The 14,726-nt window shown below is 42.7% G+C and overlaps 1 protein-coding gene across 3 annotated transcripts; it reads right to left on the bottom strand.

The window, feature by feature from the left end:
• Positions 1-7,057: 7,057 nt before the first annotated feature.
• On the bottom strand, positions 7,058-9,745 carry LOC123189310 (uncharacterized). Of its 3 annotated transcripts, none has more exons than XM_044601699.1 (5): positions 9,053-9,745; positions 8,446-8,960; positions 8,024-8,150; positions 7,803-7,932; positions 7,058-7,501 (listed from the first exon to the last, which is right to left on the bottom strand). In XM_044601699.1, the coding sequence occupies exons 2-5, from the start codon at positions 8,858-8,860 to the stop codon at positions 7,403-7,405; spliced, it is 771 nt and encodes a 256-aa protein (XP_044457634.1). In that variant the 5' UTR covers positions 8,861-8,960; positions 9,053-9,745; the 3' UTR covers positions 7,058-7,402. The 3 variants fall into 3 exon arrangements, with proteins under 3 accessions (XP_044457634.1, XP_044457635.1, XP_044457633.1); XM_044601700.1 differs by having other exon boundaries at positions 9,086-9,745; XM_044601698.1 differs by having other exon boundaries at positions 9,124-9,745.
• Positions 9,746-14,726: the final 4,981 nt, after the last annotated feature.

Here is a 14,726-nt window from a genome sequence, read left to right as displayed (position 1 = left end):
CTCCCAGAAAATGAATGTTGGAAGTGTAGGCATGTTCTGATGGCTCTCTCCATGAATGAAGAGTGGGTGGAGGGGTATATATAGCCTCCACACAAAATCTAACCGTTACACACAAATCACCAAACTCGGTGGGACCGAATCATGAAACTCGATCAGACCGATTTAGTTCAAAATGTGAACGTGAGAATTTTCGGTGGGACCGATCGACATGTCAACTCGGTGGGACCGATTTCCTTAGGGTTAGGGCATAATGTAATCTCGGTGAGACCGGTTACACAAACTCGGTCGGACCGATTTTGGTAATAAGCTAACCAGAGAGTTGGCCAGGCAAACTCGGTGGGACCGATTCGCTCATCTCGGTGAGACTGAAACGTTATGAAGGGGAAATAGAGAGTTTGCATTGCGAGCTCGGTGGGACCGATCGCTCATCTTGGTTGGACCAGAACATTACTAAGGGAAATGAAGAGTTTGCAATCCCATCTCGGTGAGACCCAGATCCCTATCGGTGAGACCGAAGTGTCTAGGGTTTGTGGCAGTGGCTATGTCATGAAAACTCGGTGGCTCCGGATAGAATGTTTCGGTGGGGCCGAGTTTGACTTTTGGTTTGGGACATATGTGGATATGAGAAAGTGGTTGAAGGTTTTTTGGAGCATATCACTAAGCATTTTGAGCAAGCAAGCCATTAAGCAACACCTCATCCCCTTTTAATAGTATTGGCTTTTCCTATGGACTCAATGTGATCTTGGATCACTAAAAGTAAAATGTAGAGTCTTGAGCTTTAGAGCTTGAGCCAATCTTTTGTCCTTAGCATTTTGAGGGGTCCACATTTCTAATCCATGCCATGTCAATCATTGAGCTTTCGTGAAATATTTATTTTGAAATAGCATTAGCTCAATGAGCTATATGTTGTTAATAATTACCAAACCACCAAGGGATAGTTGCACTTTCAACATTAGCTCACTTGATGAGTGGAGAACCCAGGCCTATGAAAATGCCAAACTGTTTGAAGAAAAAAGTTAAAAGATGGCATGACAAAAGGATACAAAAACGTGAGTTTAATGTAGGTGATTATGTATTGTTATACAACTCTCGTTTAAGATTTTTTGCAGGAAAACTCCTCTCTCAACGGGAAGGTCCTTACGTTATCGAGGAGGTCTATCGTTCCAGCGCCATAAAATCAACAACTTCGAAGGCACAAATCCGAGGGTGGTGAACGGTCAAAGAATCGAACATTATATCTCAGGTAATCATATAAATGTTGAAACTAATGTTATTGAAACCGTAACCCCGGAGGAGTATATAAGGGACACCTTCCAGAACGTTTCAACCTCCGAAAAGGAAGAGGTATGTGGTACGGTAAGTAAACCGACTCCAAAACAGTTCTAATAGCAATTTTTCTTTGTTTTGGAATATTTAAGAAAATAGGAAAATAAGAAGCAGTTCGGAAAGGACACGAGGCGTCCACGAGGGTGGAGGGCGCGCCCCCTGCCTTGTGGGCACCTCGTGTGTCCTCCGGACTCCATTTTCTTGCACGATACTTCCTTTGGTCGGTAAAAATTCATTATATAATCTCCCGAAGGTTTTGACCACCATACCACACAATTATCCTCTGTTTTTGTTTCGAGATGTTTTCTGCCAGAGTTGTCAAGGCCAGGCATCATTCATCACCCTCCTCCAACAATGAGGGCGACGATGCTTGGCTAATGAAGATAGAGCTGAAGAGAGAAGAACCCAGGGATATCAACAAGGATGATAGGATCAAGAAGGCCATGGAGGATCAAGCTCCGGCAGCAGAAGAAGAAGAAGACATTCTTCAACCTCATTACAATCTTCTTACCCCTACTGAAATTGAAGCTTTCAAGATGATTGAAATAGCTCAAGTGCAGAACAAGTATCTAACTCGTGAAAATATTTTGTTACAAGAACATATCACCGCACTCAAGGGCATTATTCGTAAGTTGGAGCACCTCCTACGCTCGATGTTGGACGACAAGCCTACATCATCAACAACTCCATCATCACTACCACCAAAGGAGAATTGAGTACCGGGTATGGGCACTCCCCTTGGCAACTGCCAAGCTTGGGGGAGGTGCCCCAGTATCGTGTCACCATCATACTTTTATGGGACAATTGCATTTTTACCCCTAGTTGGTTCTTACCCACGGGTTTTGCCCTTACTTTTCGAGCTTGCTCAGTTTTGCCCTTACTTTTTCCATCGAGGTTCCTCGAATGCCCTTTGACCGTTTGACCAAAACTTTGAAAATTCATAACTAATTCATATGAACTCAAAAAAATGCAAATAAGATATCAAAATATTCATATAAACATTACCTTTATGGGCATATCATTTGCATTCAGGACAAAAGCATCGTTTAAAATACTCGAGGTAATTAATGTTATTAACATTATTAAAAATAAATAGGTATAAACAATATTTTTTTGTGAATAAAAATTATATGCAAATGTAGGTGATGTTTTATGAACATCCTGATACCTTATTTGCATTTTCCTGAGTTCGTATCAACTTGTTATGAAGTTTCATAATAATGGTCAAAGTTGTCAGAAAATTCATAACAAGTTGATACAAACTCAGAAAAATGCAAATAAGTTATCAGGATGTTCAGAAAACATCACCTACATTTGCATGTAATTTTTATTCATGAAAAAAATATTGTTTATACCTATTTATTTTTAATAATGTTTATAACATTAATTACCTTGGGTAGTTTAAACGATGCTTTTGTCCTGAATGCAAATGATATGCCCATAAAGGTAATGTTTATCTGAAAATTTTGATATCTTATTTGCATTTTTCTGAGTTTGTATGAATTAGTTATGAATTTTCAAAGTTTTGGTCAAACGGTCAAAGGGCATTCGAGGGACCTTGATGGAAAAAGTAAGGGCAAAATTGAGCAAGCTTGAAAAGTAAGGGCAAAACCCGTGGGTAGGAACCAACTAGGGGTAAAAATGCAATTGTTCCTACTTTTATCTTTACCTTTTTCTTAGTTTGGTCCTTTTGGTAATATCTTGATCTAGTAGAATAAAGTTTTAGTATGATCTAGTTTGGAGTTTTGCTTTATGATCCTTCTATGTAATCGAGTCTGTGAGCTATATATAATAAAGATTAGTTTTGAGTCAAAGGCTTGATTATCTTGCTATGATCTTGAGGGAATAAAAATGAAAGTAAGAATAAAAAGAAATAAAGAGATCATATTGATCTTATGGAGAGTAATGACTTCACATATAAAGAGTATGACGAATAAAAGTTGTTGTGAGTTGACAAACATAGTTTTGCTCATCGTTGCAATTAATAGGAGGTAATAAAGAAAGAGGGGTTTTCACATATAAATATACTATCTTGGACATCTTTTATGATTGTGAGCACTCATTAAAATACGACATACTAAAAAGTTGATGTTGGACAAGGAAGACAACGTAATTGGTTATGTTTTCTTATATCCGAAATAAATTATATTTTCATGGATCATCCAACATGTTGGGCTTGCCTTTCCCCCTCATGCTAGCCAAATTTTTTGCACCAAGTAGAGATACTACTTGTGCTTCCAAATAGCCTTAAACCCAGTTTTGCCATGAGAGTCCACCATATCTACCTATGAATTGAGTAAGATCCTTCAAGTAAGTTGTCATTATTGCAAGCAATAAAAATTGCTCTCTAAATATGTATGATCTATTAGTATGGAGAAAATAAGCTTTATACGATCTTGTGATGTGGAAGAAATAAAAGCGACGGGCTGCATAATAAAGGTCCATATCACAAGTGGCAATATAAAGTGGCGTTCTTTTGCATTAAGATTTCATGCATCCAACCATAAAAACACATGACAACCTCTGCTTCCCTCTGCGAAGGGCCTATCTTTTATTTTTGTCCTATACTTTATACAAGAGTCATGGTGATCTTCATCTTTCCTTTTTACATTTTATCCTTTGGCAACACTATGTGTTGGAAAGATCCTGATATATATATATATATATATATATATATATATATATATATATATATATATATATATAGCTAATTGGATGTGGGTTTTCATAAATTATTATTGTTGACATTACCCTGGAGGTAAAAGGTTGGGAGGCAAAACTATAAGCCCCTATCTTTCTCTGTGTCCGATTAAAACTCCTTACCCATAAGTATTGCATGAGTGTTAGCAATTGTGGAAGACTAAATGATTATTGAGTATGTGGACTTGCTGAAAAGCTCTTATATTGAATCTTTCCGATGTTATGATAAATTGCAACTGCTTCAATGACTGAGACTATAGTTTGTTAGTTTTCAATGAAGTTTCTGATTCATACTTGAAATTGTGAATGAATTGTTACTTTAGCATAAGAAATCATATGAAAATGTATATATATATACATAAAAACTATTCTGATCACGGGATCAGAATAATATTCTGATCACAACCTGACCTGCCCCGCTAGTAGTACGTTGAACTTCCATGTGAACTAGGTTGAACTTCCGCCAACATTGCCCAAATGGGGCTTGCGATATACCGTTGGAAAGCTATGGACATCAATATCATGACCCAACTTAAATTTTTGGCAAAATATAAGCGGTTTAAGAGCAGTTTTGAAAACCGTTTTTTCTTCGCACAAAAAATGTGAATCATATTTTCGATCGCATTTCTAAACCGTTTATCAGAATGAGGCATATAATATGGCGTTGGAAAGCTGTTGCAAAACCGCTCCCTCCACATGTTGAAAGTTTTCTCTAATTCCCTATGGTTAAAGAGTAATTTGAAAAAACGTAAAATTTCATAAACCGAACAGCTGAGTTCGTTTTTTTGATGTCATTTCTAAACAGCTAATTCAATGGAGGCATATGATACGGCGTTGGAAAGCTTATGAAAATGCGCTACTTTTTCATCTTGAAAGTTTTTTCTAATTTTGAATGGTTTAAGAGTAATTTAGAAAATGGTCCAAGTCTTACCGAGTTCGTATTTTTGAGCTAATTTTTTAACCGTGCGTCCGAATGCAGCAAATGATATGGTGTTGAAAAGCTTGAACAAATGCGAAACTTTTTGGTATGTACTGTTTCTCCCAATTCTTTACGGTTTTAAGTCAGTTTCAAAAATGGCAAAAAAAGTATTTTCGCCGTAATTTCTACAAACTTTATCGAAATGGGGCAAATAATATACCGCTGAAAAGCTACGGAAAATGCGAAACTTTTTCATGTTGATGGTTTTCTCTGATTCCTAGCCGTTTTCAAGTAATTTCGAAAACGGCGGGATCATGCGTTCTGCCTTTATCGCGAAACAGATTTTTCGAAAATGCACCGCGTGAAGACCCTGAACTTCTCAGCGCGTGTACCTAAACTTCACTCTGTTTTTCACGTGATTTTTTTGCTCGTAGGTCTCCATCCACTACTTGTAACTCTCCATCCATTCACCGGAATTGAGCAGGTGATATACCGATGGAAAGCTGCTGTAAGCACGCAAGTTTCCCGTGTTGATCATCTTTTCATACTTGCAACAATTTTAAAAGTTTTTCATCTAAAATTCATTCAGCGTAGCAGTTGAACTTCCTGCTGTTTTCACGTTCAACTTCTGTGACGTATTTTTGTTTGTAATTTTCTCATCCATTCGTTAGTGTTACACAAATAATATTCCTTTTGTACAAACGTCTCTCACAATAATTTTTTTAACCTTCTTCAACCGAGGACTTGAACTTACACAAATGATATTCCTGTCGTTTTGAGGTAAATTAAAAAATGGCGAGATCATGATTTATGCGTTCACCGCGAACGAAAATGCATTGTGTGAAGTAGTTGAACTTCTGGGGCATGTTTGTTTGAACTTCACTCTGTTTTTGACGTGTTGTTTTTTGACGTGTTGCTTTTTGCACCGTGTGAAGTAGTTGAACTTCTGGGGCATGTCTGTTTGAACTTCACTCCGTTTTCACTTTATTGTATTTTTCTTTTATGAAATACACACCATGTAGCACGTGAACTTCCGGTTGTTATCACTTTGAACCTCTCTCTGGTTTGAGAGAATTATTTTAAAACACAAAAAACTACATTTTTTATGTATTTTGGACATCTAAATACATGGTGAACCTCTCTCATAAGAATTTTTTGAACTTTTCCTCGCCGAGCACTTGAACTTCTAGCAACCATTTTTTTCGTTTATGAGTTGTTTTTAAAAGTGCAAAAAATGGTGTTGTGTTTTTAATTTTTTGAACATGTAAATCCTAGGTTCTAATAAACTCCGAACTTCTGTGTCATTTCAATTTGAACTTCACCGTTTTATATTTTGATTAAAGAATTGTATTCGATTTTTATATGAAAAAAATCAAGCATGGAAATACAAGGTGAACCTCTCTCGCAAGGATTTTTGAACCTCCCTCGAGAGAGCACTTGAACTTCTTTCAACAAACACTTTATGCTTTTATTTTTCTATACTTTTATTCTCACCTGAAATGCATTCCTTGCACTAGTTGAACTTCTCATTGTTTTCACCTTAAACTTCTGTCACATATTTTTTGTTCAACCTCTCTCACAAGAATTTTTGAACTTTCTCGGGTCGAGCACTTGAACTTCTAGCAACAAATTTTTTGGACTTTGCCTTTTTATTCTTTTTTCTCTCATACGAAATGCACACCACACAGTAAATGAACTTCTGACAGTTATCAAACCGAACTTCTCTCTAATTCGTTTTTGTAACAGAAAAAGTCTGAGTTTTTTATATACATCAAACCTCTCTAACTTTTTATTTGAACTTCTTTGTGTATTTTTTTAGAAATGTGAAAGTTGGAGTTCTGTTAGAAACATCAAACTTCTTCATTATTTTCAATTGAACTTATTGGTTTATTCTTTAGTAATTGTAAACTCTGAAACTTCTGAAATGGTTAAACATACAAAACAAAATTGTGGTTTTTTTCATTTTTCTAGAAGTCACTATGTTACATCTTGTGAACTTTTTTTTTGTCGCGACATTCTATTCATTTTTTTGCTTTTGGTGAAATGGCCTAGGCGGTCCCTTTTTCACATTCGATGAATTTCTTCTGTATGTAGTACACGTGAACTTCGGAATTTCCGAAACATTAACTTAACATGCTATTGAAAATCAAGAAAATTATGCACAACAAAACACATACACTGCACGTGCTTCATGCACAACCAACACATACACTTCCTAGAAACGGAAATAATTTAAGACCAAAAAAACCTAGGACAACAGCAGCAGCTAATCTGTCTCAGAAATCTTTTTCCTCTCACACTCAAGCTGAACTTCAGTAGCAGCGCACCAACAACAGCGGCCAAGTCACGACAACGATGGCGAAGATGAAGAAGACAATATGTATGTTGTTGATGGTGCTGTGACAGATATTGTAAGATGTATGTATATCATGCCACTCTTGCTAGGGCGGTCTTGGTCTAGAAATCTGTCTTCAGGAGCTTGGATACTGGCTTCACGTTTATTAAACCAAAGGGAATTGGTTGCTCCACCTGAATGTAGTCCTTCGTCGAAAGGACCTGTCAATGGAGCAGAGCACGTAAGTACTGGCGGCCTGTGATGGGTGGTACGATCCCATGCGACGCAGGGTTCAAACAACCAGACTCGGCACAAGATCTAATTCAAAAGTTGTTACAGACCGGGACTATTCAAAGGCATGGTGCTAGCAGGCATGTTCATGGAAGATGTTGAATGTAAAATGCTATGATAAATGGAGATGAAACTACAAAATGCGACCTACATGCCTCCACACACCTTTTTCTATAATGGGTAAAAGGCAAAATAAGGCACAAGGACCATGAAGCAAAATTGATGACGTACCAAGGTCTCGAAGAACATCCTTGAGGCTTCTTTCCGAGACTTTCCATTTACCAGATGATCAATGACAACATTCTTTCTCCCCCGACCAGACTCTTCATCGAATAAAGTCTTGAGATATCTTGCAACACCCCTGCATACAGATAAATAGCAACACATGGTGAAAAAAACTAGGAAAGGTCTGAACACAAATCTGAAGGAATTAAAATCAAGTCCATCCGTACTTGGTACGAGAAGACCAGCCACTAAGTGCATCATGAGACTGGAATTCGTCAGGATTTGGCTCATCCTCATCATCATCAAGATCAATTGCCTCATCAAAGTCCCCATCATCATCATAGGGTAGAAAATCTGAAATGATATACAGTAGAACTATGTCAAAAGCTTAATAAATCTCTCGCAGCCTAAGACCAACATAGTAAGCACATGATTGGGAAGAACTTGATGTACTATAATATTAGTTCACAATATGAATTTGGGCCCAGCCGCAACATTTATGAATCCAGTGACACAGGAAAAAAGGTGTCATGAAGATAATACATGGGACTTGCTTTTTCTGATACATTTACAGATGACCGGCAACCATAATGAATCCACACCATGCTGGGGTACAAATTCATGGTTCTTATCTGGACAGAAGAATTACCTGCGTCGACACCATGAATTGCAAAATCCTGTAATTTAAACCAAATACCACAGGGTGTAGCTGACGGTAACAACACCACAGGGTGTCGGAAACTGTCATAGGAAACGATGTCCGTGCCACGCATGTGGGTTGGGGACAGCGAGATCAGCAGGATCCAGGAGCTCGCCGTCCGCAGTCGGTGGCTTCTCGTTGCAGAGATTGGGGAGAGGTACGTGGCCTGCATCGCCGGCGCGCCCCTAAGGTGCTCGCTGGATCCAAAGCTAGGGCGAGAGCCACAGACGACTCGGGGATGGCCGGCCGGCGGCGGGAGGTGGCTCTCCGTCGCTGGTGGGTGTGCCATCCAACTGTAGGCCGAGTTCTCCTCTACCTGCGATGACAAGACAGCCGCCTGCACCCACCGGTGCTCGCGCAACATGGAGGCGATGGGGATGCTGGGCGCCAGATCCTGGCCGCGAGCAGCAGCGCCGAGGCGTACATGGGTTACAGTGTCGGAGATTGGGTGCAGGGTGTCCAATCTGCAAGCACGGATAGCATGTAGTTTCAGAATTTAGATAATGTTTTACACTTTCTCTGACGTCCAAATACAGATGTGCAATTTCTAGCCTACTAGATGCAGAGCAAGGGCACATGAAGAGGCGACCGTCATGGCTGCGGCGCTGGTAGGTAGAGCGGTGCGACCTGCAGCAGGAAGACTCCCTGAACTGCATCTGGATTTGGCACGGGCGACCGGAGCGATGGGTGGCTGGTTTCCTCGCGGGTGCGGCATGCAGTGGTCGTAGGGGGAAGCACGCAGGTCGCGTGGTGAGGGAGGGCAGAGGGTCGGCGGGAGCGGGCTAGCTAGGCGCGTCGGACGATGGGGCGCTGGGCCTCACGACAGATCATCGACGAGGTCCTGGCAAACAGTGGCGGGATCTGTTTTGGCAACGACGATGGTGGAGGATGGCGCATAGAGGAGGGGCGGGCCGCCGGAAGCAGGGGGGAGAGGCCATCCCCGGAGTGGAAGCAGGGGAGGTTGGTCGTGGCCGGGGTGGAAGTAGGGGGAGGGAGGCCGGCGAGGGGGTGGAAGCAGGGTAAGGGAGCCCAGCGCGGGGTGGAAGCACGGGGAGGGAGGTGGCGCTGCGGCGAAAGCACGGGGTGGGAGGCCGTTGCCGCGGTGGAAGCATGGGGACGGAGGCTGGCGGCGCGGCGGAAGAACGAAGAGAGAGGCCGGCGGCGCAATGGATGGGAGGGAATCTGGAGGTTAGGGAAGGAGTGGGTGAGTGCGGCCCTGTTTTTTTTTCTCTGTCATATCGATTCGGCTGGGTTCAGGAACATTTGATCGCCCCTGTATATATAACACTCCGTGATTCAAATAGTTATTCTAATCCGGTCGCCTTGTGTAACATTTGATCGTCCCTATATATATAACGCTATGTGATTCAAATGTTGTTGTTCTAAAAATGATCATGATGCCCTCATGTCCGTATTTTATTTATTGATACCTCTATATCTAAACATGTGGACATATTTTTCGTTATCGGCTTCCACTTGAGGACAAGCGAGGTCTAAACTTGGGGGAGTTGATACGTACATTTTGCATCATGCTTTTATATCGATATTTATTGTATTATGGGCTGTTATTACACACTATGTCACAATACTTATGCATATTCTCTCTTATTTTACAAGGTTTGCACGAAGAGGGAGAATGCCGGCAGCTAGAATTCTGGGCTGGAAAAGGAGCAAATATTAGAGACCTATTCTGCACAAATCCAAAAGTCCTGAAACTTCATGGAAGTCAGTTTTGGAATATACAAAAAATATTGAACGAAGAAAGCACCAAAGGGGGCCACCCACCATCCACGAGGGTGGGGGCGCGCCCCCTGTCTCGTCGGCCCCTGGCAGGCCTCCGGTGCCAATCTTTGGCTATACGAAGTATTTCGCCCTGAAAAAAATCAGAAGGAAGCTTTCAGGACGAAGCACTGCTGCCACGAGGCGGAACCTTAGCGGAACCAATCTAGGGCTCCGGCGGAGCTGTTCCGCCGGGGAAACATCCCTCCGGGAGGGGGAAATCATCACCATCGATCCTCTCATCGGGAGGGGGCCAATCTCCATCAACATATTCACCAGCACCATCTCATCTCAAACCCTAGTTCATCTCTTGTATTCAATCTTTGTCTCAAAACCTCAGATTGGTACATGTGGGTTGCTAGTAATGTTGATTACTCCTTCTAGTTGATGCTTGTTGGTTTATTTGGTGGAAGATTATATGTTCAGATCCTTTATGCATATTAATACCCCTCTGATTATGAACATGAATATGATTTGTGAGTAGTTACGTTTGTTCCTGAGGACATGGGAGAGGTCTTGCTATAAGTAGTCATGTGAATTTGGTATTCGTTCGATATTTTGATGAGATGTATGTTGTCTTTTCTCTAGTGGTGTCATGTGAACGTCGACTACATGACACTTCACCATTATTTGGGCCTAGGGGAAGGCATTGGGAAGTAATAAGTAGATGATGGGTTTCTAGAGTGACAGAAGCTTAAACCCTACTTTATGCATTGCTTCGTAAGGGGCTGATTTGGATCCATATGTTTCATGCTATGGTTAGGTTTACCTTAATACTTCTTTTGTAGTTGCGGATGCTTGCAAGAGGGGTTAATCATAAGTGGGATGCTTGTCCAAGTAAGGGCAGTACCCAAGCACCGGTCCACCCACATATAAAATTATCAAAGTACCGAACGTGAATTATATGAGCGTGATGAAAACTAGCTTGACAATAATTCCCATGTGTCCTCGGGAGCGCTTTCCTTTATATAAGAGTTTGCCCAGGCTTGTCCTTTGCTATAAAAAGGATTGGGCCATCTTGCTGCACCTTATTTACTTTCATTACTTGTTGTCCGTTACAAATTACCTTATCACAAAACTATTTGTTACTGATAATTTCAGTGCTTACAGAGAATACCTTACTGAAAACTGCTTGTCATTTCCTTCTGCTCCTCGTTGGGTTTGACACTCTTACTTATCAAAAGGACTATGATAGATCTCCTATACTTGTGGGTCATCACCCACCAGGGCGCCCCCCCTCTCCTGGCATGCCTAGGTGGGTTGTACCCACCTAGTGGCCCCGCAGACCTCAACCTTGACAATATAAATTCCTATTTTCGGAGAAAAAAATAAGGCAGAAAGAATTATCACGATCCATGAGACGGAGCCGCCGCCAAGCCCTGTTCTTCCTCGGGAGGGCGGATCTGGAGTCCGTTTGGGACTCCGGAGAGGGGGATCTTCGTTCTTCGTCATCACCAACCCTTGTCCACCGCCAATTCCATGACGCTCCCCACCGGGAGTGAGTAATTCCTTCGTAGGCTCGCTGGTCGGTGAGGAGTTGGATGAGATTCATCATGTAATCGAGTTAGTTTTGTTAGGGCTTGATACATAGTATCCACTATGTTCTTAGATTGATGTTGCTATGACTTTACCATGCTTAATGCTTGTCACTTTGGGCCCGGGTGCCATGATTTCAGATCTGAACCGTTTATGTTATCATCATTATATCCATGTTCTAGATTTGATCTTGCAAGTTATAGTCACCTACTATGTGTTATGATCCGACAACCCCGGAGTGACAACAACCGGGCCCACTCTCGGTGATGACCGTAGTTTGAGGAGTTCATGTATTCACTATGTGTTAATACTTTGTTCCGATTGTCTATTAAAAGGAGGCCTTAATATCCCTTAGTTTCCAATAAGGACCCCGCTGCCACGGGAGGGTAGGACAAAAGATGTCATGCAAGTTCTTTTAATAAAGCATGTATGACTATTTACGAAATACATGCCTACATTATATTGATGAACTGGAGCTAGTGCCGTATCGCCTAGGTTATCACTGTCTCATGATGAATATCATCCAACAAGTCACCGATCCAATGCCTACAAACTTTTCCATATTGTTTCTGCTAAGTTAATACTGCTATCATCACTGTTACACTTGCTACAAAATTCTTGTATCATTGTTACTGTTTATTGCTGCTGTCACTACTATCAAAACTATCAAACTACTTTGTTATTGATCACTTTGCTGCAGATAATTAATCTTCAGGTGTGGTTGAATTGACAACTCAGCTGCTAATACCTTCAAATATTCTTTGGTTCCCCTTGTGTCGAATCTATAAATTTGGGATGAATACTCTACCCTTGAAAACTGTTGCGATCCCCTATACTTGTGGTTTATCAGTTGCTGCCCCCGCTATTTCATTCATAGATTAAGCAGTCGTTCATAATTTACAAATAGTTCTACTCGACAGCTGAACCGGCCAAACTTTTCCCCAATTGTTGCCAACCACGTACTGAAATAGCTAGTTCAACTATATATACTAGCTAATTTTAAGTATGTTGTATAGTTCCACCACATCTATAGTCCGATGAACTGAACAAAATAGCCCCTAAATACTACTACTACTATACTACGGAGGGGCTTTGTACTACTTCCGGTTGCCTCTCCTTACTCAAGCGCGCTCAGTAAGAGGCAAAGGAGGAGGAGCCTACCGACGAGCTGGGCAACCACAATACGGTGCCTGCCGCTGCTGCAGCTTCAGCGACGCTCACCTTGAACGCCCTCTGCCGCTCCAGACGACCCCTCTCGAAGCAGTGGTTCTCCTCGTAGATCTCCTGATTCCTCGCCTCTGAGGCGGCGTGTGCCGCGGCCACGGTGGCGTTAAGGCTCTTTGTGTGATCAACGAGGCACTCCTCCTCCTCCCGCGGGAACTCGATGTAGCGTGCAAGGTCGTTGACGCACGTGCGGGCATCCACCTCCCCTCCCGCCTTCAGGAGGCGATGGCGAAGCGGGTGATGACCCCAATGGTCGACGGTGGGCTACCGGGCATGGCGGCTGACAATGGGGTGGCGGCCATGACCACCACCTCCCACCTTCGGGCCGCGGTGGCGGAGCGGGTGATGGCATGGTGGCCGGCAATGGGGTGGCGGCCACGACGACCACCTCCCGCCTTTGGGCCGCGGCGGCGGAGCGGGCGATGGCCCTGGCTTTTGATGGTGGTGTGGCGGCAACGACGGTCGGCAATAGCTACCGACGGGCAGCGGCGGTGGAGCATGTGGTGGGTGTTCCGCGCCACCCAACAGGGACACCACGCGCACTACACTGCGTCAGGGACTGCGCCGCAGCCATGGTGTAGCCTCCCAGCTGGAGCTGTCCTCTGATGACGGCGGAGTGGCTGAGCGATGACGATGGATCGGTGCCATTGGCAATTGTGGGAGAAGCAGCCGAGATAAGCTACATGGAGGGAGGGGAAAATGCGATGCAGGACTCGCCGGCTGTAAGGGTTTATATAGCAGGCCGGTAAGCATTGGGATTTTGGGGGATTTCACCGAGTCAGGCGGGAAGCTTGTGTGGGAACTTGCAAGGTTGCACGGGAATGGGCTCACCGACGATTCATTGGCGCCATGATTTGGCCAAAAGAACGCCCCCGCGTGCTGCGCAAGCTTGCGTTGTAAGCCATCTGTGGCAGCGGGGTGACAAGACGTGCCAGAGGAGGACGAAAGACCACGTATACATACGGTTAAGACAAAAAAGCGTTTGCTATTTAATTACCTACTATACCCCCGTCCTGGTTTATAAGTAGCATTTAACTAATAAAATGCGAATGCATGTCACCAAAGATTATATAGTTGGATTCGTATTTGAACATAGTTTCCAATTATGTAATTTTTATAACATGCATTAACATTTTGTTGGTTAAATTTAAGGGCAAAGTATGGCACAGAATATAAAGAGGACTATAGACCAAGACGGAGGTAGTAGCACACGACCGCTCTCTACGCAGCGACACAACTGTCGGCCGGCTTGTAGGCGACCATTTCCTGCGTGTTCAACGGCTCTATGCATGTGGTTGCTTGCGGTTGAGGCGGTCGCGGCGCGCTCTGCTCGCGTCCCGCTACACGTGCTCTGCTCTGGCGTCCCTTTGGGTGCTCTGCCCTCATCCCTCCACACGCACTGTCAGTGTTTGGGGCCGACGCTGAAGGAAATATACCCTGGAGGCAATAATAAAGTTATTATTTATTTCCTTATATCATGATAAATGTTTATTATTCATGCTAGAATTGTATTAACCGGAAACATAATACATGTATGAATACATAGACAAACAGAGTGTCACTAGTATGCCTCTACTTGACTAGCTCGTTGATCAAAGATGGTTATGTTTTCTAGCCATAGACATGAGTTGTCATTGGATTAACGGGATCACATCATTAGGAGAATGATGTGATTGACTTGACCCATTCCG

This window comes from Triticum aestivum, chromosome 2A (genome assembly GCF_018294505.1).
Source record: "Triticum aestivum cultivar Chinese Spring chromosome 2A, IWGSC CS RefSeq v2.1, whole genome shotgun sequence".
NCBI classification, from domain to species: Eukaryota; Viridiplantae; Streptophyta; class Magnoliopsida; order Poales; family Poaceae; genus Triticum; species Triticum aestivum.
The sequence above is the reverse complement of the archived record's forward strand: the minus strand, read 5'-3'. Positions and strand labels throughout refer to the sequence as shown.